The following is a 27,948-nucleotide window of genomic DNA, read 5'->3' as shown; positions in this document are numbered from 1 at the left end:
ATGTGATGTCCTGTCATGTGATGCGGTCACTTCCTCCTCACTGGGCTCGGAACTCACACACTCTGCTGCATCATGTCGTCTCACTGAGGCTCGGCTGCTCGGCTCGGCTCGGCTCGCACGCCCCCCCCCCCCAAAAAGACAGCATGTTTCCCCGGTGTTCCTCCGGCCGCCGGCTGCCTCTCGGCCCGGCCCTGTGGCTGCTGGCGTGTGCGGGCTGCCTGCTGGCCCGGTCCGGAGCCCAGGAGGCGGGCAGCTCCGGCTCCAGCAGCAGCCTGTGGTACCAGGATCTGTGCAGGTAACAACAACAACAACAACAACACAGCAGCAGCACCTGAGACACAAACCCTGCAGCGACACAACACAACACACACACACAGAACAGCTGTGTCCCCTCAGCTCATCCACCTCGAGCTGTGTGTGTCTGTGTGTGTGGAACCTCGTGTAATTAAGTGTGTTTTTAATCTTCCTCTGCTCAGACACCCGGTACCACACAACCCAACACAAAACAACATGGTTTCCTGTTGAACGTGACTCCTACACAACCGTTCGGCTTCTTGTTCCGGGCACAACAGCCACTCGCACATTAGTTTAGTTCCGGTCAAAGATGTGAAGTTTCAGCGGCGTGAAGGTGAAGCGTTAGCGGGGCTAACACACCGATAAACACCGCTCTTATCTCGCAAACAGTCGCTGCCCGACACCCACTAATCAACCGGACTCGATTTGAATGGAAACTCATTTAATTCAATTATCTTCTGATTGAATTAGTCAAAGGTTATTTGTGTGTTTTGTGTAATTGTATCACGCTAATGTGTAGCCTCGCTCCCCGCGGCTAACGTGACATGTTAGCTGTCATGTACCAGCTAATGCTAACAACTGTTAGCAGGGTTAAATTACACGTTTTTCAAAGGGACCCTGGTAAAGCAGATGCATATATCTTTGTGTACATTCACTCATACCTGTACTTTACTCGAGTTTTTATACAATGCTGCTTTTACTTCTCAAAGGGAAGTATTGTATTTTTACTCTTGTACATTTATTTGTCAAGTTAAGTTACTAGCTACCTTTGTTTACTAAAAGCTGGAGCTACTATGTAAGCACTTTTACTTGAGTAGCATTTTAAGATAAGATAAAACTTTATTATTCATTGTCACAGCAGCAAGAGTCTGAAATAGGCATCAGTGAGTAATAATACTTAATTGTAAGAAACTTATAAAACATATAAATGGAATAAAAACTACTATATACAGTGTAAAGACAAGGAAAATATATGTACAGTGGGGGAATATGTTCAGTGTATTGCACGGACAGAATGAATATTGCACAGTTAAGAGAGTTAAACCAGAGGTAAAGTCCATAATGGGTGCGTTTAGTTTTACTGGGAGCAGAGCTGGTTGTACAGTACTGCCCAGTGCCGTGATGGTGTCCTGCAGTGGGCGGGGCGCTGCAATAACAGTACTTTTACTGTGTGTTCTGAGGACTTTTACTTTGGTAAAGGATCTGAGTACTTTTTCCACGACGGCTTTGTGTTGACGTTTCACTTCAACCTGAACAATGTGTTGGTTGAACACAGTCGTTATCATCCTTCTTAGCCGAGCTCTGTTCTGGCTGCTGCTGTTCAAATATTGACGCAGCAGCGTGGCAGGAACCAGGAGCTGTGACATTTGAATTCAGTGCTCGTGTAAGGAGGCTGCTGGTAAACAGAAACAGTTCACAACACACGTCTGACAGGTTTAATTGTACATATGCAGGATACAGGCAGAATTATGCAGGTCATTTATTTACAGTTCTGTGGTAAATACGACCCCTGCAACAGGCAATAAACATGAAACTCAAATCTTAATGCACTTTCTTCTTATTTCCTTAACTCCAAAAAAAAAAAAAAGGAACTGTAGTTGTTGCATGTGAAAAAGTTTGTGTCTCACTGAGTCAGAACTTGTGGCGACAGGTTGCAAAACACTTGAACGGTCTTATTCTTGATTTCCCTGCAGATCACTCTGAGTTCAGACATATTTTAAAGCTGTGTTTCACCTGCTGTTCTCGTATTAGATGGTAAAATGATATCTCTCACTTATTGTTACTGTTGTTGACAGCTCTGTAAATCAGTAAAGCAACAATACTGTGTTTAATCTCATCTCTCGTCCTCTGTCTTCTCTTTTTCCTTGTGTCGCAGTTATAAATGGGAAGCTAACGACCGCATTAACAAAGTGAGCTACACGTTGAAGCTGTGCGAGTCTTCCCCCCCGACCGGCTGCGCCCCCAGCGCCGCCGTCTGCGCCAAGGACCTCGTCTCCGGCAAAACACAGTCTGTGGGTGAGTGCAGCCGAAAGGAAAACGGTGTTCGTGGTTCATGTTTTTGCAGTTGCATCACCTTCTTTTATCAGCCAGGTGTTGTGGCATCGTCACTGTGACTTAAACGCTAAGGAAAGAACTGTGGTCGGAGAAGTTTGAGCAAGACTTTGACAGTTTCTCCTCAGGTGCTGTAAGAGTTAGTTTTTTGACGTGTCTGTGATCAGAGAGCGGTGGTTTTATAAGTAGCTGGTGAAGTGAAGCTTCGGTGGTTTCAAGTGTGTCAGCTGACTCTTCGTCTCACAGGATCTACGGCGAGATTGTTTTGATAAAACCTTTTGTGGCTGGGACTTGAATTCTTGAGCCATAACCACTTCATCTGTCTGTTGCTCCATATTGCTTTTTTTAACTTCTCACGTTATGCAATTCTGGAGTCATTTTTGTGCAACGGGAGGAAGTAGAATGCGTTTGTTCATCTCTATTTAGCTGCGGAGTCTGAACTGGTCGAGCGTTTGCATCAGCTCAAGGTGGCAGCGTTCGTATCTGGGATTTCTGGGTAGTGGGATCAGATGGATCCTTGTTTACACTGCATGTCTGATGGTTAGAGTCGCAGCTTCTGGCTGTTCAGAAACGCTGATTCAACCACGTGGATATTGAGACACACATCATTAAGAGCACAGTTCTGCCCAACTTCAGTGTTAACAAGAGGCGAGTTCAAAGCCCTGTTACCTGTTGTGTTGTCATGGTGACTCTAACCCCTCCGTAGCCCGAGTAAAGTTTGCTAATAAAAGTTTAAACTTTGCATCGTAGCCGTCTTTCACACTTTTCAAACTCTTCTGTCTTTTCTGTACTTTGGACGTCTCTCATTGCCTCTCGGGTGAAGTTGCAGATTTCAGCGTAAGATGCAGCTTTGCAGGAGTCACCTTCGACCCCGAATGGAGACAGACTGTTGAGCTCTAGTTTGACATGTGATGAAAGATGATATATATGACATATGGTATCAAAGAAAACATGACCCCCCCTCTTCCAATTTTCGTTATTTAAAGATATGCCCCTGCACATTTACTTATGACGCATGCATATTTGATTTTTATTAATTTCTGAGACCATGTGTGAATGGATATACGCCTGCAGCTAATGCATATATTGATTATTTGTTTTGTAAGTTTGTAAGAAGGATAATCTTATGGTTATCAGGAGAGTAACAGATTTTTTGCCTCTCAGCGCATCAATGACTCATCTTAGGAAGAGAAGTGACATTATTATCGGGATTGTTGATGGAAAGCAGCTCATAAATCCTGAGTCCTGAGATCAGACGTGACCTCTGAGATCTTCTCCTGACGCCCAGAGAAGCGCTGCTGTGTGGATCAGACTTTCAGAGCTTTATCGGTACATTAGCACATCTGATCTCTGTGCTGATGAGGCTGAATCTCCTGCTGCTGTGTGTGTGTGTGTGTGTGTGTGTGTGTGTGTGTGTCAGCAAGATCCACGTCGCTGCCCCAGAATCCCTGATGTTTCCCAGCTTCTCTCTTCACTGACCCTCTATTTCTTTACTCGTGTGATTTAGACATTTAGACCTGGAAACATGAACCAAAACCACAGTTGATTTGTACCAATAAACCAGACAAGATAACACACAGCTCGTATTTTTAGATGTCAGGAATATTCAGTTTGATGAATTAGTAATTAATCAATTTCTACTCTGAGAAGAATCTGGGACAGTTTTTGGACAGTTTGTTCACGTTTGTCTTTGTTCTTCTTTCTGAGCCAAACCCCAGCATCCTGTTAATCAGTGGTCGTGTCTTTTTGCGGGTGTTAACATTGTGTTTCATTATTGCTCAGTCACACTTGACTTCCAGTGAACAGAGACAGTCCTGATCGCAGCTTAATAACCTGAACGTAAATCGTAAACTAATTCAAACTGAATAAAGTTAGGGACATTCCCAGATTGTCTTTAATTTGTACCTGAAGATATGATATATATATTTGAAACCTGGTCTCACTGTGACGATCGGGGCAGTTTCTCAGTTTCAGTCACGTCACTTTCTTTGACCCTGAGCTCTAAAGAAGACGTGCTGCCAGACGGAGTTATTTCCAACTCCCACAACAACAACAACAACTTGTCCTGCAGACTGAAGCCGTGACCTTCCCCCGGTGACAAATTGGTGTTTGGTCGCTCTCGGCCAGAAGAAGAGCGTCATCTGACTCTGATTTCTGAGCGTGACGAAAAGCTGTGTCTCTCACTAAAGGCTCTGAGCTGAGTTTTGTATTGTAGGCTCCTGTTGACGGTACAGCTTGTGTCCAGGGTTTGTACTTTTAGGATTTCCTCATCAAGTTTGAGCCTTTTTCCTCTCAAGAGGAAGATCACATGTAGAAAGTGTGTCGAAGCAGTGTGGTCAGATGGACTTTAATCACACGTCGTGACTTATCACATGACTCGGATACGCACCGTGAAGCATAAAAGCTCGACGACACAAATAGACTCACATATCTCACCCTCCGCTCTCTTTCTGTTTGCTGAAGTCAAAGCTTTGTTCGTGCTCTGTGGTCCGAAACCAGACGTGGTCGGTCCTCTCACCCTGACATTCACGTCTCATGGTTCCTCAAATCAAAATCTGTTAGTGTTGTCTGTTTTAGATTTTTTTATTACCTCCACCAAGGATGTTATGTATTCAACCCCGTCTTTTTATTTAGTTTTTGAAAGCAAGATTACTCAAAAACTACTGGATGGATTTCCATGAAACTTGGTGGAAGTATATGCGTTACTGGTCTTGAAAGGACACAGCATTTTGTTGCAACCCTGGATCAGGAGGAATCAGTATTTAAAATACAAATCAGGATCTAGTGGTTTAATATTAAACTATTTGTTTTCCTCAGGTAAAAACACAAGTGTTCAAGACAGTGTTCAGGTCAAACTGCCAGTCAAACCTATATGGATCTAGTTGTTTACTGATTGTCTCGTAGGTTAATCATTGATCAAATGTTCCAACATGCTGACCTGATAAATATCGGAAACTAAAAAGTGATCATCAGAATACATAATATAGTTTTTATATCTTCAAACTTCTTCCTCGTCACAAACTTCTCGAGGTCTGTTGACTCCCACAGTGTCGTCTCGTGCTGCAGCCGTTTTCAGTCAAATCTAATCTGCTGTACAACACCTACTCATCTTTAAACCGTGGACAGACACAGATAGACACCAGCTGGTGAAGAGAGATGAACACCAAGCTGACAAAGATCCAGATGTTTCCACCAGGAGTCAGAGAAACTTCTAAACTTCAGACCTGAACAAGATGGTGAAGACTGGACTTTAAATTTGCACAGGCCACAGACATAGTTTAACATATCAAGTTAAAAAGAGACGATATGTCACTGTCGTGTTCACTTCTTTTTATGTCGTCTAAACAAATAAATTAATGCAAGTTTTTTAAATATTCTGGTGGTGGTAGTTTTGTAGTTTTCCTGAAGGAAATGTGCAGTAGAGTAATTCTTTCAGTCTTTAGTTTCAAAAGAGATAACGATCACTTTTCAGTTTGATTCACAAGTGATCAGTCAACTATCAAGATTTTGTGTTCAGATAGAAACTCTTTGTGAATATGAGAAACTGGTGAAGCGGTGCGGAGCTCTGCCAACAGCATGTCGTGTTTTTGGTGTTGGGTCACAGTGTTGCCCAGTCACATTCCGTCATGGTGTCATTTTGAGGGGGCGAAGAACACGCACTCGCAGTCACACGTTCAAACGCTCACGCAACTTTCTCTCCAACCGCCTTCAGAGGAAAAACTAAATACAAGATTTACCAAAGAAATGAGAGGCCAAGTATCTCTGAGGAAGATTTTAAATTGAACAGAGAAATGTAAACGTAAAGGACAATAATAAGTTAATTTATTAAACGCAGACACTTTGAGACAGTTAATTACAAAGGCCTTAAAGTGCATTTTCAATTAAACCAAAGGTGAAATTAAACCAAAGTTTTACATTATTTATATTTAGTGTATACACAAAGCAAATGGACGTAAAAACAACTAGAAAAGAACGACCACATGTAGCATGAAGAATAAAAAAACAATATTCCAATAGTTGTTATGGTTCGTTTTTCTTGTTTTGTGATAAACCTCCTGAAAGAAGGAAACTTATTATTCATTCTTATTTACACTTTTCTCATCGTTGATATAGCCGATGTGAGCGAATCACAGTTTTACATCTTCACATCAGTTACTCTCATAGTGTTTAGTCTGGCCTCTGTGACCCACTGAGTTTATTTAGTGGCAAATCAAGTTTCGAGGCCTCATACTGGACAGTTCCCACAGCTGTCCCATGATAAATGGACAGTGTGTACTGGGAGCATCAGGATATTAAAGCACAGAGGTTGATCTTGTGTGTTTGTTTGAGTTTTCAGGTCAGTAGCACACAGGGGAATCCAGTCTGAGAGCGAGAGCCTCGGTGTTTGATACACTTCATACTTTCAAATGGAAATAACCGTGAAACATCTTTATTTGAATCCGTGTGATTCAGTCCACAGCCACAAAATATTAAAAATAAATTAATTTCTTCATGTATGTTAAAGACAAAGGGCTTTAAAAACCTTGTTAATGTTCTGTGGTTGACTGTGTTTCTCTGTCTTGATGTCCAGGTGAGCTGTCGCTGCAGAGGCTCTCTGGCACCGTGCTGGATTACAACAGCACCGTGAAATGTCCAGAAAACAACAACAATATACAGACGAGCATCAGCTTCCAGTGCGGGAGAACCATGGTGAGACGGACCAGAATCATCACACGAAATGAAACATGGTTTCCTTTAACCAAACTGAAACTAAGATTCAACCCCTCCCAATATCTCTGAGCTTTCATTTCACTCAACCAAAGTAATGGTGAACTTTTTCTTTCACTGGAACAAACAAACATCAGAAATACAGTTAACTGTTTGGTGTATATCCGCTGCAATGAGGGGAAGAGAAGCTAAGAATGGAAATAATGTCGAACAATGAGAGTCACCTCTGCTCCAGTGAGTCCAACCTTTGTGGGACTGTGGTTTCTGAAGATGTCTGAGAGGTGGGCTGACATGAACGATGAACGTCGGTGTCATTTCCTCTTCAGTTTTCTGTTTCTGCAGAAGTGAATTGAGGAGAAATCGTTAGTTCACACATTCTGGAGAAATGAAACTGAATGAAAACTTTTTAAAATGTCATGTAACGTTTATAAGAAGATTTGAGGGGTCAATGGCAGATAAGCTGCAGTAAGCCTCAGCAGAAATGGGCCACGGGTAAAAAGTTGTTGGATAAATCAACGTTTTTGTAGTTACTTTAAAAAAACGAATAATTAATATAATCGATTTGTTTTTAATAATTATGTCATTTCAATGCCTCTGTGCAGGGGACCCCGGAGTTCGTTGCTGTGTCTCAGTGCGTCCATTACTTTGAGTGGAGGACGTACAGCGCCTGCAAGAACGGCAAATTCAAGCCGCACAAAGAGGTATGTGGTGGAACATCTGATTTGGAGGTCGAGAGCGTTTCATGTGTAAGAAAGAACGAAACTGTGAAGGTGTCATGTGAGAGAGAGAGAGAGGATGAGTCAGGGAGGTGTTAAAGTGGAAAAGCTCTTGTGAGGATGCACCGAGTGTGAGACACGTATTCAACACTGTAGAAGATCTAGTTAATCTGAGTTCAAGACGGAATAATTGGAACATGTGAAACCAAGTGATGTGTGATTCATTGTGTGAAATTAATTAAATCTACATGTACATTTCTGAGGCAGATGAAATGTGAACTAGGGCTGCAGCTATCGATTATTTCAGTAATTGAGTAATCTATCCATTCATCAAATGATTATGAAATATCTTTGTTTTATTAAATAGCAAAAGTAAATATGCAAAAGAGAAAAAGGGACTTAGCTCCTGTGTGTGTGTGTGTCTGTGTGTGTGTCTGTGTGTGTCTGTCTGTGTGTGTGTAGGTGCCCTGCTACGTGTTTGACTCCGATGGTAAGAAGCACGACCTGAACCCGCTGATCAAAGTGAACGATGGCTACCTGGTGGACGACGGAGACGACAGCATCGACTTCTACATCAACATCTGCCGCAGTCTCAGTGAGTGACGGGTGGAGGGATGAGTAAAGGACCTTGTGAATGGACGATGGAGATAACTGTGTGCGGGTTTCTCACCTTTTAAACAAGTACAATGTACAGAGTGAAACTCACACACTGTCCGTCTGTATTCAAGACTTTAAAAAATAGGTCAGAGCCTTTTATCGTGTTGCACATAAACCTGCATTTGATCAAATATTGTTCCTACCACCACTCTGACAAACCAGGGCTGGTTCTTTTTAAATTACACCTAAAAGTCTGTTAAATCAACTGTAAGGAAACGTTTAATATTTTTGATATCTTCAGAAAATCAAACCGTCAGAGTGTAAATATGTGATTAAATATGATATAATGTCTAATCATCATTCCTGTGAGTCACCACCATCAAGGACCTGCTGCAGGAGCTTTACTTCCATCAGCTGTTTGTTGTTGTGATGCTCCTGTTTCTTTTTTCATCGTCTCATTTCTCCTCCTCTTTCAGACCAAGCAGAGAAATCCTGTCCCGAGGGCTCGGCAGCTTGTCTGGTCACCAGTCAGGGCTCCTTCAGCATGGGCTCCCCCACCAAGCCACTGGAACTGGTCGACAGCGACAGGTGACCTCCGAGTGAACCAGGACCTCCTGCAAATAGCCTGCACACATCCAAACCTCTGTCTCTTAAAGATCTGTTAAAGAACCCGTTCAAACAGAAGATTAAACATTTTTATTCTTCGCTTTCTTTCCCCTCGTCTCCTCAAGACTGAGGCTGCAGTACGAAGTGAGTGCTGGTTCGACTCCTCCTGAAATCTGCAAGGGACACAGTCCTGCCGTCACCATCACGCTCATCTGTCCGTCAAGCAGACATCCAGTACGTTCCGCTCATTCACATGTTCGTCCCTCCCCTTGTTGTAGATATTAACTGATCCGTGGTTTACTGTAAATGTAATGTCTGTTCCCACAGGGCAGTTCTCCTAAGATGACAGCGGAGTCTCACTGCCGCTACGAGGTGGAGTGGGTGACGGAGTATGCCTGTCACAGAGATTACCTGGAGAGCCAGAACTGCAAACTGACCAGTGATCAACACGACATCTCTATAGACCTTACTCCGCTCACTCTGAGCTGTAAGTCCGTCTCTTTCCTCCGCTCATTCCTGAAGAACGAGCAGTTCCTTGTTTCTATCGGCAGAAAACAAACACTCAAATATTATCCACAATCACATATGTAACCTCCAAGAATGATTGGCTGCTATTATCGCAGTTAGAGGAAGTAACTTCATGAGTACATTATTCTGACCTTCCTGATTTTTGACAGCTCATTGAAGCTAGAAATAGAAAAAAGCCCTTTTTCCACTTTTAGCCCCAGTTCATGAGCAAAAATACGAGTGTGTGTGTGTGTGTGTGTGTGTGTGTGTGTGTGTGTGTGTGTGTGTGTGTGTGTGTGTGTGTGTGTGTGTGTGTGTGTGTGTGTGTGTGTGTGTGTGTGAGAATCTCTGAGGTCTCTAAAGGAATCGATCCACGTTGTATTGAAGATCGATACCAAACTTTTCATCTAATCTGTGTAAATCCCATTAATACACAAGTGTTTTGTACAGATTGAACAAATCGGTTCCAGGACATTAATATATTAAGACGACAAAACTAAATACCAAACTATTCCTTTAAGTTTTATACCACAATGTTAAATTATTCTGTGTTTCCTCTAGAGTTTTGCTCTTTTCAGGATGTGAAAATAATACAAGAATTAGACATATGGTTCTGCACTAAATCAGATTAATCAAATCAATGTTCATATTAAACAATCATACTCAATCAGATATTGAGAATTGTAGTATGATGATGATGGTGATGATCCTCCTCCTCCTCCTCTGCTGTTTTGTGTGCTGCAGCCTCTGACCCGCAATACTATGCACATTCTGAGGCCAGCGACGGGTCCGAAAACTACGTGTACTACCTGAGCGTGTGTGGACAGATCCTCAACAAGGAATGTGGCGACGAGCCGTTCATATCGTCCTGCCAGGTGAAGAAGAACCCGCCCATGAGCAAAGTGGCTGGAAGAAACCAGAACCAGACGTTACGGTAATGTGTGTGTGCGTGTGTTTTGATTAAAGGCTAAATTCTATGTTTTCTTTGAATTATTCCACCGACCACATGAATAATCCAAAACTTTGAAATCAACAAACAAACACTCACAGAAACCGACACACGATGTAATAAAGAATGATCCTGCACATGACTTTTACAGTTAAAAATGATAAAGTTCATATCAGTTTCAGATTTTCAGTTGTTTAGAGTTGAGGTTAAATCTTTTCTTCTTTTCTCCTCTGCAGTTATTCAGACGGAGATTTGACTCTGATCTACCCGGACGGGGACAGATGCTCTTCCGGATTACAGAGAATGACCATCATCAACTTTGAGTGCAACAACAACGCATGTGAGACTCTTTCTATCGTCTTTTATATTCTGTGGAAGAGGTTTGAAAACTCTGCCCATTGATGTCACCTGGTGGTGAAATCAAGAATCGCAAGTGTTTTTTTTAAATTAAGTTTCTCTCCTCCTGACTGAATCGTTCTGTAAAATCCAGATCGTTCATTTCACAGGTGATTCGTGTTCAAACTTTGTTCTTCCTCGTTCTGGTTGCCTTGTTTTTCCGCAGCCAACGGCGGCCGAGGGAATCCCGTGTTTGCCGGAGAGACGGACTGCACCTACTACTTTGACTGGGACACGTCCTTCGCCTGTGTGAAGGAAAAGGAGGATCTGCTGTGTCGGGTCAGAGATGGAAACAAACACTACGACCTCTCACCCCTCACAAGATACCCTGGTGAGTGTCACAGGCTTTCTGACAGGAGGAGTTCAAGTTTAAATATTAGTATTCTTCTAATTTTGCTAAAAGAGATATTTTTTACTTCTGCTACACTGAAGATTTGCAGTATAATTGTCCTTTTTTTGCCAATATTTAAGTTCTACCTCTGATATCATGACATTTGATGATGTATTTGTTGTAATGTATTCGAGAAAAGTTTGTGATTGAGTCCAAGAACCAAATTAACCTTCCTCTGTGTCGTCTCTTGTTGCTCCAGAGACAGATGTCAGTGGAAACTGGGAGGCGGTGGACGCTAACTCTCCAAAGCCGGACTCACGTTTCTACCTGAACGTCTGTCACAAAGTCGTCCAGATGGGAGGAGCCGCCGGCTGCCCGGTGAACTCCTCCATCTGTGTCGTGGGTAAGAAGACGGTCACTCTTTGAAACACAATATCTGAGGAGCACCTCAGGCAGAATCGTTCACCTGGACTCAAGGAGGTCCTGTTTTCTCTGTGACCTCACAGCACACGTTTCTGGAGTTATACACAAATTCTGACAAAATACACTCAATGTCTTATTTCCTTCCTTGAAAAATACAAAAAGATAAACAAATTATTAACAAGTGGGAACAATCACGCTAAATATAAATAATTGTGCCTCTTTCTACCTTGATTTTCAAGTTCTAAGCAAATTCTAACCTTCAGAGTGGCTCAGAAACAAATGAGAGTTATTGTTAAGCTTGTTAAGTTTATATTTAACCTGATGAGTGTGTGTCTGTCTCCTTCAGATAAGGACCATGGGTCCATCAGCCTGGGAAGCTTCCTCTCGTCGCCCCACAAGACAAAAATAGGGAACGACATCCAACTGGTTTATACTGATGGAAATTTCTGCATCAATAAAAAGACCCGGATCCAAACTATCCTGACCCTCAAGTGCAAACCAGGTCGGTCCCACGCAGAGATCAGTTGTCGTCTGTCCTGCTTTGTGTCTTTCAAGGTGATTTCTGTGTGTTTTGTGTTGTTGATTCACTCTGTCGCTCTTTCCTCCTCCTCCTCCTCGTTCTCCTGCAGGAGATCTCGAGAGCGCTCCCGTCCTTCGCAGCGTTTCCGAAGACGGGTGTGTGTACGAGCTGGAGTGGTACACTGCCGCCGCCTGTGTGCTCTCGAAAACTCAGGGAGACAACTGCAAAGTGGAGGATCCTCAGGCTGGTAAGACACACACACACACACACACCTGAAGAGGAAAAACCTGAAGAGGGAAAGAGGAAATTCACTTGTTTTTAATGTTCAGCTGGTTTAAACACCTTCTGAGATCTTGAGAGCAGAACTTTTACTTTCTGCGACTCCTGTTTTGGTTTTTAAAAACATCCGTTACGCTCATTACACCCGGTGAGAGGTTTCAGGCACTTTACCCTCCGGTCGTATCTTTTCATCACATGACAGTTGTTTAGCTCAGATGTGAATCATTAAAGAGACGCTGCCCTCTAGCTGCTGCTGCGCGCACTGCGTCTTCAGCTGTGCTCTGTTTATTCTTTTATTGGTGGAAGTTTAGATTATATACAAGACACACGATTACCAAACAGCTCGTCCCACACAACAGGGTTTGATTAGAGGCAAAAACCACATTAATAGAAATAGTATACATCGGTTTGTTTCTTTGACCGAACTTTAATCCTCCTCTTTAACGTTTGCTTCTCCGCAGGTTTCTCTTTCGACTTGTCGCCACTCTCCAAAGATGGCGGCTCCTACAACCTGACGAGTGGAAACTACGACTACTACATCAACGTTTGTGGCCCCGTCAAAGCTGCCGACTGTCCAGGGAAGGCCGGAGCGTGCCAGGTTGAAAAGAGGTAAGAAAGAATATAGGTTGAAGATGAACTTGCAAAATCAGCTCATTCAATTCTATTCTCTTCTTCTCATGGATATTAGGACTTCAGCCTCAATAAATGTTTTTTCTTCCTCTGCAGTTCGTGGAATCTTGGGGATGCAAACTCTCATCTGTCATATTACGACGGCCTGATCCAGCTGTCGTACACCAACGGCTCCCAGTACAACAACAAGGAACACACACTCAGATCCACTGTCATCTCCTTCCTCTGTGATCCAGAAGCAGGAGCTGGAAACCCCCAGTTCCAGGTCACTTCCTCTTTTCCTTTCATTGCTTAAACCGTGTTTGTGCTCGTTCTTGATTTTTTTTTATCAATTTGAATCCTTTCTTGATTTTGTGAATCCAGGTTGAAGACAAGTACACGTATAACTTCCACTGGTACACATCCTACGCATGTCCTGAAAGGCCCCACGAGTGTTTGGTGACAGATCCCAACACGTTTGAGCAGTACGACTTATCCAGGTAAAAACATTTGCCAACTGTAACACAACATACAAATAACACACATTTCTTAATACCAGCAAAACTAAGAGGAACAAACCCCCCACCAACAGCGTTTCCTCTTCTTGTTTCCAGCCTGTCTCGCTCCACCACCGGTGACAACTGGCAGCCCATGGATTTGTCCGACCAGAAGAAATACTACATCAACATCTGCCGGCCTATCAACGCTGTGGCCGGCTGCGACCGCCATGCGTCCGTCTGCCAGATGAAGTTCGTGTCCGAGCAGGTCTGTAACCGCTTTATTCAGATCTGCACCAAGTTGCACAAACTGATGAATATTAATGATCAAGATCCATTAATTAACAGCAGTGAGTGAGAAAAGGTTGGAAAAAGTGAGAAAAATTACCACATCCTTCCGATAAGTTTCATGGAACTCCGGCAGGTATTTTTTGTGTAATCTTGCTTACAAATGAACGGACAGGGATGAAAACATAACCTCCTTGGTGGAGGTAATTATGTTATCATGGGAAAAATGTAAATGACAACGGTCTGCCAGCAGATGCAAAGTGTACGTGGTCGCTGATATGAAATGAAACATCATCTTCCCCTCCTCTGTCCTCAGGGCTCTCGGAAGGAAGTTGTGTCCATCAGTAACATGGGGATTTCCAAGGGAGGGCCGACCATCGAGGGACGGGACCAGCTGCTGCTGGAGTTCACAGACGGATCCGTGTGCATGTCTGACGGCCAAAAGCTCACATACACCACACGCATCCACCTGGTCTGCTCCCGGGGGGCTGGGGTAAGGGAACGGAGTTCAGACCGTAAAGTGGAACACCGCCTGTTTGTGAGCAGTGTGTAACTTTGTGTGTGTGTGTGTCCCCCGCTGTGCAGTCGACCGGCCCACGGTTCCTCGTGTACCAGAACTGTACCGCCAACTTCATGTGGGAGACCCCGGCAGCCTGCGCCATCAGAACCACCAAGAAAGATGTGAGTTCTCCGATATGACAACGTGTCTCCAATCTCTCCTCTGACGGTTAATCTCCACATTTTAACATTATTGGAATAATTTAACAAATGGTAAAATGTCTTTTCTGTGTTGTCATCGCTGTGTCTCAGAGCTGCGCTGTTACAGACCCCAACACCGGCTTCGAGTTCAACCTGCAACTTCTGGCGTCAAAGACGGGATACAAGACGACTGCAAATGGGAAGGACTTCCTGGTAAGACAGACAAATACTCTGCCAACAGGAAATACGCTCTCATTGCTGTTTTAATGTTTTAGTTGATTTTTAAGACTTGTGTCTGTGCAATGGTAACGACAACACTTCCTTCAGGACTCAACAAAAGTAAACTCTCTGCCTTTCACCACCCTGCAGGTGAACATCTGTGCAGATGTGGCACAATGCGGCGCCGGCATGGCTGGCTGTGAGCTGGAGGACGGGCATCCCTCCAGCCCAGTGGGGGTGGAGAAGTCCCTCCAGTACTCCACCGATGGGCTGCTCCAACTCACGTACAAGGGGCCGCTGGACGATCCCACGGGTAACAAGCACTGGAGATCAGTTTAATACTTAGAGAGGGGTCGTCTTCGATTTCTGAGATATTAACATTATTCCCTCTCTGGTTAATATTTTCCCTTCAGCCACTCGAGACACGTTTACCATTAATTTCGTGTGTGATCAATACTCTCACCCGGGCTCATTGAAACTGGTGCGAGAGGGTTTGAGCTCGCTGGCCACCCACGTGGTCCACGACGTCCTCTTCGAGTTCTCCACCGCTCTGGCCTGTGTCCCTGCTCCAGTGGACTGCCAGTTCAGTGGTATGGACACGGACACAGACACACACACACACACACACACACACACACACACACACACAGTATAAGTATATGATGTCTGAAGGTCAGACGATGTGTAAATGTACAAGCACCAGCCCTCATACACTTGTACACTGTGTAATTCTACCTCCCTGTCACCCCCAGATCCTCACGGTAATAAGTACGACCTGAGTCACCTCGCCCGGGACGGAGACGACAGCCCCTGGATCGCCATCGACACAGACTCGGTCAAATCGCGCAGCTTTTACATCAACGTCTGCAAACCTCTCCCTCCCGTGAACAAATGTCCAAGTCAGTCTACGTCTACCGCTGCACCGATCGTCTGTTAAGTCTTTTGTGATTTTTTTTTTTTTGTGTGCAAACATTCTCGTCTTCTCTCCAGTCGGCCCCTTGGGAGCCTGTGGTGTGATCGATGGTAAAAGCTACAACCTGGGATACGTCCTGTCGACACCACAGCTGGCAGAGGACGGCTCCATCAGCATCATCTATCAGAACGGAGACCTGTGTGGTGCCACGTCCCGATACTCGACGCGCATCATCCTGCAGTGTGACGACAACCCGGTGAGTGACTCGAGACAATTGAAATATGACAATCAAAGGATATAAAATATATAAAAAGAAAGGAAATCACTGACAACGTGGCGGTTGAATTAATATTTGTGTGTCTGAATTTCCAGGGCTCCCCCATGTTCGACCGTAAAGACGGTTGTGAATACGTCTTCATCTGGAGGACGTCTGAGGCCTGTCCCATCAGGAAGTCTCAAGGTGAAAACTCATGTTCCAAGTGTCAAGAAAAGTTTAAACATTAAAACTTCTGCTGTTGGATGATTTATGCAGAGAAACAAAACTGCCGGATCGGTTAAATCCACCAAGTCAGAGGTGATAATGAATTTATTAGAGAAAGACGAATAGAGATAATAGATCTTTGATTATTGTCTGTCCAGGCGATGGCTGTCGGGTTCGTGACCCAAAGAGCAGCTACGAGTTTGACCTGAGCTCTCTGAAGGGACAAGATTACCCAGTCAGGAGCGGACAGTACATCTACCACCTGTCCGTCTGCGAGGGGCTCCAGAGAGGCGTCTGCACCAAGAAAGACACCGGCAGCGAGACAGTGTCCTCCTGTCAGGTGGATGGAGAAAAACACATGATTGCAGGTACGGGAATGTTCTGATCTTTCATCGAATGTTTGAGTCGTCGTCCTTGTATTTATCTCTTTTGTGTGTTTTCACGCGTGTGTATTCGTGCAGGAATGGCAAACCAGATTCTGAACTACGTGGGAGACCAGCTGATCCTGAACTACACCAACGGAGAGACCTGTCATAAAATATACACTAGATCCACAGAGATTTACTTCTCCTGCCACCCCGACAGACATCCGGTGAGTTCGACACGCACTCAAAGACAAACTCAACCAGACAAATGCATAACAGACAAAAACACAACCCCCTTAGAGGAGGTAGAAATCTGCTGATACATGAGATACTGATATAAATGTGAGTGTCTTTCTTTAAAATACAGAAAAGCCTCCCAGCTTGTTAATCAATAAGTCGCCTTATTGTGTGTCTGTGTGTGTCTGTGTGTGTTTCACGTGTCCAGGGAGCGCCACAGTTTATCAAGGAGACTCCAGACTGCACCTACCTGTTCAGCTGGCCCACCGCTCTGGCCTGCGTCCCATTCAGAACCACCAGCTGCTCCTACAAGTAACAATCCTCCACCTCCTTACTCCTCCTCCTTCTTTTTTTCTACTCCACCTCCTTTTTACCCTCATTTCTCATCCAGGAGTATTTATTTCTTAGTACCATAAGCAACATAACACAGTTTAAATATTAATGGAACAAAGTTATCATTCTAATAATTATTGTGGCAACCCCCCGGTTCAGAAATGTGTTTAAACCTCGAGCGTGTGTGACAGAGATTTTTCTGCTCTGTGCTCAGCGACGGTCAGGGCCACTCGTACGACCTCTCACCTCTGGCGTTGGACTCTGGGAACTGGGAGGTTGAGTCCTCGTCTGTGGACACGACGAATCGATTCTACATCAACGTCTGCAGGACGCTGACCCAGCAGGGAGGTCTGTGTGCTCGTTCATTCACTTGTGCTCTTCATTCAGTAACCAGTGTAGCATCTAATCAGATTTTACTATGGGCCCTGATTGGTCTGCTTTATCTGCCATGATGATGTGTTTCCACCGTGACTGTACTTTTAGATGTCATGTGCTTCATTAGCTTTGCTGTTGTTGAGTTACATTCTTCAATCCACTAAACATCCACTTTCACCCTCGGTTCACCTCGCACCAGGTTCATGGAAGTGTCCCTCCAGTGCAGCGTCCTGCATGAAGGTGGGAGATGACTATGTGAGTCTGGGGCAGGTGGAGTCTGGTCCCACGTGGGACGGAAACGTCCTGAAGCTGCAGTACAGCAGCGGCCAGCTCTGCCCCGACGGACAGCGCAACAGGACGAGCATCGTCCGCTTCAAGTGCGACAAAGACCGAGTGGTGAGGGAAACTCGGTGCATGTCTCGGCTGTCAATAATGGTGTTGGAGCCTGTTTTTATGGCACAAATGTGTGTTAATCTAAACACAAAGTTAAATGTGTGTTTCTATCCCCCAGGACTCCCGGCCCACGATGATCTCTGCCCTTGAGGACTGTGTTTACACCTTCCTGTGGTTGACAGCAGCTGCCTGTCCTCTCAACAGCAGTGAACACGACGACTGCAAGGTCACCAACCCAGCTACAGGTCAGACACTCCAAAGATGATCAGTTTATTACACATTATATACACTTACACCTGTTTAATACTATATTATGATCCCTGGTGACCCTCAAATTTGAACCTCTCTCCCCCAAGGTCATCTGTTTGACTTGAACGCCCTGACGAAGGAAGGCGGTTACACGGTCTACGGTCACCAGGATCACAAAAAGATGTTCCGCATGAATATCTGTGGAAACGTGGCGAACACCGGCTGCAGCCCTGAAACCGGTTCGTAACCTCCATTGTACAGATTTTTCTAACACAGTTTCTCTCCTGGTTACAGTTTGGTCTCGCTCACGCACTTGGCTGAGTTATGTAACTGAGGGATGTGCGTCACCTCTGTTCTTCAAACTGCATCACGCAGAGTAATGAGACACCTGAGGTCACGGTGCTCCTCAAATTATTGACTCCTCTTCTACCAGGGGTGTAGTAGATGTTGCACAGTTAACTGAGCAGCAGCAGAAAGACGAGGCTGCACAATATGTCTGAATAATGAACTATGGGAATGTTCATGAATTAATGCACATCTAGAGATATTATGGGATGCACATGCCAGATAATAATGGCTTCTTCATCCTGACACCAGGTTTCATTTCAATGTGTTCAGGAGTTTTTACATAATCCTGCTAACTAACAAACAAATTGACAGGAGCAGTGGTAACATAAGAGAAACGAGTCCTTGTAAACCTCGACATTGTGTAACTATCTGTGTGCGTCTTGTGTTTGCAGGCGTGTGCATTAAGGACACCAGCACAGCGGTGAGCGGCGGTCAGGTGAGCAGGAAGCTCTCGTACAGGGATCATGTCGTGGAGCTGACGTATGAAGGAGGAAGTCCCTGCGCGGCAAACCCCGAACTCAAACACAGCAGCATCATCCACTTCATCTGCAGGTCCGTCCTCCTCGTCCTCAGCTGGGGCTTCTCTTTAGTTGTCCTTCTGTCATCACTGTTTTCATTAATTACATTTTTGACATTGTTCCAAAGCTACTGTGATTTGTCTCTCATGTTGACACTGAATTAAATAATGAGTGTTGTGTCCCTGTAGACCCCCGAACATGGGCTCAGCCTCCGCAGAGCCAGTCCTCATCGACTCCGATGCTGAGACCTGCACACACTTCTTCTCCTTCCACACTCCACTGATCTGTGAACAGCCTGTAAGTATATGTGTGTGTGTTTGTGTTTGTCATACAGATGTTATTAACACTCCCTTAGCTGTAGATTTATTATTATTTTCATACATTCAAGTGGAAAATATGGTAGAGAAGAAGTGAAGTGGACGTGTGGGATTGTCTCTGACTCCTGTGATTCTTCAAACCTTGTTTACTTTTGGGTTTCAGAGGCACAACAGCTGTTATTGTTCATCGTGTCCTGAGCCTCAGTCTGATTCTTTTCTTTTCCATAACTGACCTCTCAGGTGACGTGTTCGGTGCAGAACGGCTCTGCTCTGATAGATCTGACTCCTCTGATTCACCTCAATGGATACTACACAGCCACAGGTCAGCGCGCAGAGGTTTACACTTTACTTCATTAGATCAACGGATGATTTACTGACGCTCTGTTTCTGTTTCGTCCTCTCAGATGAGGCGGTGGATCAAAAGGATGGATCGTCAGACTTTTACATCAATGTCTGTCTGCCTCTGAACCCAATCCCCGGCGTCACCTGTCCTCCTGGATCTGCCGTCTGTATGGATCCTGATGACGGTCCACCAATGGTGAGGCCCACTATCAATTGTTGTCATAAAACAGAAAATGTCAGAAGATGTGTTTCTGTTTCCATCTCATCTCTCTGTGTCTCAAAACCGTCTCTAACTTTCATCGTTTTCTGTCTTCAACTCCTTCTTTCCGTCTCTTAAAGGATATCGGGCGAACCACCAAAGGTCCTGAGATCGACAGCGCCACAGGGGAAGTGAACATCACCTATTACAGCTCCACCAAGTGTGCAGAGGACCTGTCACAGAACTACTCTTCAACCATCATCTTCACCTGCCAGAGAGGCCTGGAGCTGGTCAGTCCGCACTTTAATGAGAACAGCGTTTACGTTCTTCTTCTTCTGGAAGAGGTCACTGACCCTTGTTCTGTGTCCAGGGCTCTCCACGGATGCTGAAGCTAGAGTGCGTCTATTTGTTTGCGTGGGCGACGCCTGTGGTCTGTCCAGATGCCACCCACACCAGCGGCTGCCACCTCAACGACTCCCAGCTCCAGTTTACCTTTGACCTTTCGGCCCTTTCTGCTGAAGTCCAGGTGAGCTCCACTAAAATGACGTTCCAGTGACTTTGAGGTTCTCGTCGGTTTGAGGTGTCAGAGAGTTTCGTGAATCCGGTCATTTCCCCCAGTGCTGTAAACTGCAGCTCTGTCTCTCCGACCACCTGTTGAACAAAGCGGTGACGCTGAGTCTTTGTACTTTAGGTGCCAGGACCCTCCAGCATGTACCACATCAGCGTCTGCGGCTCAGTGGCGGAGCCGGCCTGTAAGAACAGCGCAGTCTGCCTCGTGTCCGGTTCCGGTTCGGACACGTCGGCCTCGTCGTTCGGCATCAGCAAGGCCATGACCATGGACTACAAACACGAGGAGCAGGCGGTGCTGATGCAGTACGGAGGAGGAGATCCCTGCCCGCCATGTGAGTCTGTTCAACTTACTACAATCACCTCAAAAAGGTTTTTACCATCTTCCAAGTTTCACAATCTTAAAAGATACTTGGTAAAAAGTTTGTTAAAAAACGTAGATAAAGTAAAATAATGCATATAACAGCATTAACAGAATCAAGCTGATTTTAAAAGGTTACACTTCATGATGATCAACAGGAGCATTTAAAGCAGATTAACACAGATGAACCTGGATGGTCGACATGTGAAGAACGGAGACCACTTCCTGTTTTGACACGTCCTGTAATGGACCACAGTGTCATGGCTGATATATTGATTCTTTGCACTGATAAATTGTAAATTAAAATGAATATATGTGGCGTCCTCACCTCATAAGATCTTGATTTGTGTGAAGCGACTGAACGAATAAACGAGTGTCTGTGTGTTGTAGTGACCCCTGCTGGTGAGGTGTGTGTCTTCCCCTTCATTTTCATGAAGAAGTCGTACACAGAGTGCACCAAAGATGGGAGGACAGAGGGCAGGAAGTGGTGCGCCTCCACCGCCAACTATGACACGGACAGGAAGTGGGGCTTCTGCGTTGAAGGTGACAGAGAGGAGACCAGGCATTAAATCACATGATGCTGCCAAAACTTTTTAACTTTTAACACGTGTAGGACTGAAGCTGAAGTGTGGAGCAGGCAGGGAAAACAAAAGACTTTAATTTGTTGTGATAAAAGCTAAATACTTTATAATATATTATGTCGTTAAGCTGTGAGCACTTGAAGCACAAGGTATGAATTAGTCTTTAGGGGCAACACCAACACTTTGGGGCTTTAGACGACAAATATCCCATCTTCCGCTCATCGTACACTTTGTATAGCCAGAGTCAAACATCCTTCTGTTTCCATATATTCTTGTAAAGTATCCACTGCCTTGAAAGTGCCCTCAGTCGTATCATCCATCTTTTGTTACGGACATGTTTTAAGATGCATTATTCTCCTGTGGTGAAGGAAATAGTTTTTTATTTCTTCCTTTGCAGGAGTTTAGAATAGTTTGAAAATGTTTTCTTATGTTTCTCCTCTTTCTCTCTCTCTCTTTCTCTCTCTCTCTTTCTCTCTCTCTCTCTTTCCTCCAGCCTCGGCTAAACGTCAGTCATCCATCTTGTTTACCTGTGACCAGTCTGCAGGCCACGGCTCTCCACAGCTGCTCTCAGAGACGGCTGGTTGTTCCGTCACTTTCCAGTGGAAGACCAACACGGTTTGTCCCCCGAGGAAGATGGAGTGCAAGCTGGTCAGCCAGCATCAGACCTTCGACCTTCGAGCCCTGTCCTCCCTCACCGAGCCGTGGAAGTTCAGCCACAAGGGAGATTCGTGAGTCCATATATGTTTTCCATATTTTATCACCACGCTTTAGTTTTTAAGTGAAATCATTTGGTATTAGAGAAAAAAGATATTTCCTGAATCCTGACTGTTTTAAATACGACTGTCCTCAGGTATTACATCAACCTGTGCCAGGGGATCCACGGTGGATTACCAGCTTGTCCAGACGGAGCGACCGTGTGTCGACACACGGCGGCAGGACAGACTCACACCCTGGGTCGAGTTTACACCCAGAAGATGAGCTACTCTGGTGGGTAGTCGAGTCAAATGCTCTTCAATGGACCTGCACTTGTATGTGATGCTCAACGAGAGCTGGTCAAAGTTCGTGATCACGTCTGACACATCGTTCCTCTCTGTGCAGATGGAAAGATCTCCGTCAGTTACTCAGCAGGAGACACCGTCTGTGATAACGGCGTGCAGGCGAAGACTGTGATCCAGCTGAGCTGTGGCACCACTGTTGGACACCCAGCACTCATCAGGTAACACACACACACACACACACACACACACACACACACACACACACACACACACACACACACACACACGTTAAATGATTACTTCTCCACACGCTCAAAATGTGTTTCATTTACCTCCAGTATATGGTTTTGGTTTCCTAGCGAGTACAGTAAATGTGATGCTGCAACATCACAACATTCATTGACTCATTTTCTAACTCACAGTTAACGGTGTTTGGCTTTAAAGTTCAAGTTCTTAGGTTAAAGTTTAATCAAAACAAAACATTCCTTATTCCTCAGTTGACGTTATTCATAGAAGCGAGTTTTTCATATTCTCTGGAGCAATTTCTATACAAAATGTATTTTCAAACAACCTAAGAATGAATCAGAAGTTCAATATGTCTCGTTTTTAAATTTAGTGAGTGTGTCACATGTCATTTTATTCACTGAATTTTTAAATCTGAAATCGTACACGTTGAATGCCTCTCCCGTCCGTCCGTGTGTTTAGTGTCGACGAGGCGTCCTGTGAGTTTGTGTTTGGCTGGGAGACTCGGTCGGCGTGTGCGGTGAAGCAGCGTGAGGTGGAGATGGTGAACGGGACGATACAGGTTCCTGACACCGGGGCCAGCCTCAGCCTGGGATCCCTCTACTTCAGGTAACAGATCACACTGGGTCTTTTATAGTTTGATACCGGAGCAGCGGGGGAATAGTCTGCTGTGGGATTGATAAACGTACAACGTGTAATTCTCATTCACCCTCATTTTCCTCTCAGCCAACACCAGGCGTCTGGAGACATCCGTCCCAACGGCGACCGATACATCTACCACATCCAGTTGTCCGGCATCACCAACAACTCACTGCCCAGCTGCCTCGGCGCCAACATCTGTCAGGTGAAGCTCAACACAGACTACCGACGCAGGATCGGCTCCTCCAGCAAAGCCAAGTACTACGTTCAAGGTAATTCTGTCCATCGTTTGGTTTCCCATTTCCGACAACGGCCATTTTTGACGGGACTCCAGAGCTTGTGGGTCCATTTCTCCGCAGCTGCAGGAAGGTAACATACAATTAACATTTCAATCTGGTGCCATCAGGAGGAAACCTGGACGTGATGGTGCCCTCGGAGTCGGCGTGTGGCCGCGAGAAAACCAAAATGGTGTCATCCACCATCATGTTCCACTGTAACCCCGCGGCAGGCGTCGGCATCCCGGAGTTCATGCTGGAGACGGATGAATGCCAGTATCTGTTTGTGTGGCACACGGAGGCTGTGTGTGGTCTGACGTGAGTCGACGCTCTTTTCTACTCATCGCACACCTTCGACAAGTTAGTTTTTTTCCTCCAGACGTCGATAACTAACTGAAACGTTCCTGCAGAACTGTCGATGCGAAGTCGTACGACGGCGACGACGACGACAGCGCGGCTAAAGCTGTCTCCAGGCGGAGCCATGCGCTGGGGGTGCTGCTGAGCCTCCTGTTGGTGGGTGTGTCGGTCTGTCTGCTCGGGCTTCTGCTGCACAAGAGGGAGAGAAGGTGACGACACGAGCATCCTGTGACTGAGTGTTCTTCATTCTCACAGACGCCTGACCTCGTTGCTTTCTTCTTCCAGGGAGCTGGTGATCCAGAAGGTTTCCAGCTGCTGCAGAAGAGGAAACCAGGTCTCGTACAAATATTCAAAGGTGGGTCGATCAAACGAAAACACGTCCTACCTCATCGACAGCGGCGGGATTCAGTGCTCGTACTAATTCCCTTTACATCCTCAGGTCAACATTGATGAAGAAGGGGGCGAGGAGGAGATGGAGTGGCTGATGGAGGAGCTGGAAGCCCCTCCCACGTCCTCGTCGTCCCACCGGGGCAGGAGTAACCAGGGCAACGGTCACATCACGACCAAGCCGGTGAACTCAGACGCCCTCCGCTCGTTCACGCTGGACGAGCAGGAGGACGACAGCGAGGACGAGGTGCTCAGCGTCCCGGGGGTGCAGGTGTTGAAGTCGAAAAACTCGGCGGCTCATCGCAGCGTCTTCCTACAGGTGAGTCTGGTCACTGCAGCTGTAATCCAGATTCTCACTGTGACGACCTGAGGCGCAGGATTGAAAACTCTCTCTTTTCCGTTCCAGGAGGAGAGTGACGAGGACCTGGTCGGGCTCCTGGACGACTCGGACCGGAAGAGGAAGAGCGGCAAGCCTCGCTCATCGGGCCGTGGTAACCACGGTAACAACACGGCGGCCAACATGAAGCGGGACGAGGATGACAGTGACGAGGACCTCCTCAGGGTGTGATGTCACTTCCTCACCCCCCCCGCTCTGTCCCTCCTCCTACATCCTGTCTGAACTCTGCTCGCTCAGTGAATGTCTCCATCATAGCAACACAACAGTGAAAACCCCACAACATCTTGAAATCAGTTGGTTTTTTTTGGGACTGCACCTTTACTTTACTCCCCTGTCCAGTCCACAGCTTGTCGATCGATTAGCACACGGTTATTTAAACCTGCACCCTGTCTTTTCACTTGTTTCTTTTTGTATTTGAAACGATGAATTGAAATCACTTCCTTCACCGCAGGCCACATCCGTCTCCCCCCCCCCGTGTGTCTGACAGGCCAGTTCAGACTTCTCAAATCAACCCAGGGCACAAAAAACACCTTTTAAAATGTATTGACTCTGCAGAGAGACACGTCAGGGAAAAGATTTAAATGAAGATTAAATTATATTAAATACTTGTATGTTGGTGTTTTAAAAGAAAAGCTGTGCCGTTGCTTTTTGCACTTTACCGTAGCACTGATTACCTGGAAATGATCCCTTTCTTTGCAGAGTGGGCAACAATACATTTACTACTTTGAGGGGTTGATTCATAGTTTGGGTTTTTAATGACCTTTGGGAACTTATTAGAAAACCAAGCTGGAGCATTGGGGCCATATGAAGAGAGAAATAACACGAGATTTCGAGGATTATGTTCATGTGGAGCTGATTTCTCTTAATATTACAACTTTATTCTCTAAATCTCGGATGATTCTTCTCTCGTGGCCGTAATAATCTGTCGTAGGAATCTGCGGTGAAATAGTGAAACAAAAATCAAACGGCTATCGGAGCAACAGGAGGCTGGTTCAGGTTTCAGGACGACGGCCGTGGAGCCGCCGGCTCGTGTCGTTTCTAAAGGGAATGAAGACGCCCGCTTGTCTTTTCTCGCTGTTTACAGTTGCTATAATAGCAGATCTTTTCTCTTTCTTTCCCCCGTGAAAAGAAAGCGTGATGCCTTCCTAATGATGAATTTACTTTTGCATCTTTCATCAGTGAATCATCTCCAGCGACAGATTGATTTGTGAGACGTTGTACATAGACGATAATGTTCAATAATGTGGAACTTTTTTTCTGTTTTTCGTTTGTCTTCACCGGTGAAATGCTCACACGTTTTTGTTTTTTTATGATTATTTAAATGTCGGAGCTGATTTTCTGTTGGTGTCTCTGTTCTGTGTGGAACTAGCGACGGCCTTAAGTGTGAATGGACGGACGGTGGAAGGTTGAACGTGAAACATGAGATGTTAGTTTAGCTTGTGTTGGTTTTCTGAACTCCCGCTAAAGCCATATTCCTTCAGCCACCAACGGATGGAAGTAGTTTTCTTTTATTTTTTGTCCGCTTGCACGCTCTCGCACACGAACGGCTCAGTTTCCATATCCAGGTCTGTGATGGTGGACGTGTCAAAAGTGAGGTTTCAACTCGGTAAAGCCGAGTTTTGTGCCGAAATCCGCCCTTTTTTTTAGCCAAATGCATGAAATGATAACACAAAATGAAGAAATTCAACATAAATATATCCAGACATGTACATTTAACACCTTTTCTGCTCAATTATATCAAAACTAATGTTTCCTCAAAGGATCCAGGGCTCAGCTATTCAGGTTTTGTTATTTCATTGAATCCTGAAGTCACACACTGGAGTAAACCTACACAGTATAAACCACTGACTGGAAATAAAGACGGCTCCTCCCACCATCCAGAAATGAAGCCAAAATATTACAAACGCTGCTATTTTGTGCTATGTCATCAAACCTGTTAGAGACACGAACTCTTGAACGTGCGTCGATGTGACAAGAACGACCCAAAGTCTCAGGTTTATGATGTATACTGCAGTCGGCCACCAGGGGGACATCAAGGCGCTGTGGCTTCACTTGGAGCCGTCATATCGTCCATCTTTATTTCCAGTGTTTGGTATAAGCTCAGTATTTCTGGTGCCGTCCCACTTCTTTCTAGTTTTCATTTGCCTCCACGACAGATTTAAAGGTGGAATCACAGACTTACAATTTGAATTCACACGAACTCGGCTCAACTTGACGCGTTGCCGATGAAAGAAGTCGTGTAGATGAGGATGAAATGTGCATTGGTACGAAGGGCAGCGAGGTTAAACCTCAGTTTTCAATCCACAGAAACTCAAGTTATTAACAGACATGTGATGTCATCTCTAAAATATCTAATCAATCACCATTCAGGGTATTTCTAAAGCTTTATACGCAAATTTGTTAAACACATTTTTGTAAAATGTCCAAAAACTCTGACAAAATAACAAAAAAAAAAGGCTTTAGCATCGTAAACATCAGTATTTTATATGGATGAGTTTGGGTTGTGCCATGAGAGTGAAATTTGAAAACACAAATATAAAACTTCATGTTTCAGTCCCTCTGCTGCAGGAATTCACTGATGATTCACAATCACATGATAAAATTAATCTTCTTTCACATCTCGTTCTAAAATCTCACTCGTTATGTTTTCTGTTAATAATCGTCAGGATCAGTCGAATGATTTTTGCCGCTGATCTGAAGTTATCAAGTGTTTAACGGGTACGTTTTCCAAAAGCCAAAAACAACCCAGAACCTAAATATGATTGTCCTGCAAAAAGTTGAAAATGAAATTGAGCCTGTTGCTCGCAGACGTTATTGTTTTAAACATTTGTATTTATTCAGCGAGTGAACTTCACGACCTGGTCCCGGTGTTTTCCACTTTGTGACTCATCTCTCCTGAGGAGACGTGGTAGCACTCCTCATCGCAGAGAAGCCGACGGCGCAGTTTGATATGTGAAGTCTTCTCCGTGTTTCTGCTGTGCTCAGCACCGACGTCCGCTCGGTTCGGACCCTTCTCTTCTCGTGAAGATGTGAACGGACATTCTTGTGCTTTTTCTTTAATCGTCACTCCAGCAGAGACGTTTTGTTTTGTAAAACTAACTCGTGAGAGTTGAATCCCGACAAACAAACTAAACAAAGCCTGCAAGATATTTTCTGTGATGATTCTGGACGACGGGAGATTCTTGTTCTGTTTTGTTCGCTGTAAGTTCTGTTGTCTCGTATGTTTTTTTGTTTTTTCAGCTCTTTGCCCGTTTTCCTATTTAAAAAGTATTGATGTAAAAAATATTGCATTATTTGAATAAATAAGAGATCTGCTGTTTATCACTGTTGTGGTTGATTTACATTCAGTAATCTGTGTGAAATATGTGAAAATGAAGTGAAAAG

General features: G+C 44.9%; 1 protein-coding gene across 2 annotated transcripts; it reads left to right on the top strand.

Moving 5' to 3' along the window:
• Positions 1-52: 52 nt before the first annotated feature.
• Positions 53-27,885, top strand: igf2r (insulin-like growth factor 2 receptor). 2 transcript variants are annotated; one of them, XM_047337996.1, is made up of 51 exons: positions 53-295; positions 2,171-2,310; positions 6,917-7,035; positions 7,656-7,754; positions 8,232-8,364; positions 8,843-8,954; positions 9,098-9,206; positions 9,300-9,459; positions 10,224-10,413; positions 10,665-10,768; positions 10,991-11,155; positions 11,415-11,558; positions 11,925-12,080; positions 12,208-12,345; positions 12,839-12,986; positions 13,104-13,272; positions 13,371-13,486; positions 13,601-13,751; positions 14,088-14,264; positions 14,357-14,452; positions 14,582-14,683; positions 14,840-15,002; positions 15,103-15,279; positions 15,442-15,588; positions 15,680-15,858; positions 15,975-16,062; positions 16,242-16,451; positions 16,545-16,675; positions 16,894-16,997; positions 17,233-17,366; positions 17,593-17,789; positions 17,905-18,031; positions 18,143-18,274; positions 18,776-18,935; positions 19,090-19,198; positions 19,459-19,540; positions 19,623-19,756; positions 19,900-20,049; positions 20,130-20,285; positions 20,451-20,661; positions 21,078-21,230; positions 21,762-21,996; positions 22,119-22,255; positions 22,367-22,484; positions 22,972-23,118; positions 23,236-23,420; positions 23,555-23,741; positions 23,834-23,989; positions 24,066-24,135; positions 24,220-24,486; positions 24,574-27,885. In XM_047337996.1, exons 1-51 carry the CDS (start codon positions 144-146, stop codon positions 24,733-24,735), a joined length of 7,488 nt encoding a protein of 2,495 aa, XP_047193952.1. In that variant the 5' UTR covers positions 53-143; the 3' UTR covers positions 24,736-27,885. The 2 variants fall into 2 exon arrangements, with proteins under 2 accessions (XP_047193952.1, XP_047193953.1); XM_047337997.1 differs by lacking the exon at positions 21,078-21,230.
• Positions 27,886-27,948: the final 63 nt, after the last annotated feature.

Source organism: Hippoglossus stenolepis, chromosome 20, assembly GCF_022539355.2.
Source record: "Hippoglossus stenolepis isolate QCI-W04-F060 chromosome 20, HSTE1.2, whole genome shotgun sequence".
Taxonomy (NCBI): Eukaryota; Metazoa; Chordata; class Actinopteri; order Pleuronectiformes; family Pleuronectidae; genus Hippoglossus; species Hippoglossus stenolepis.
Note: the sequence above shows the minus strand (reverse complement) of the source record. Positions and strands in the feature narration are given on the sequence as shown.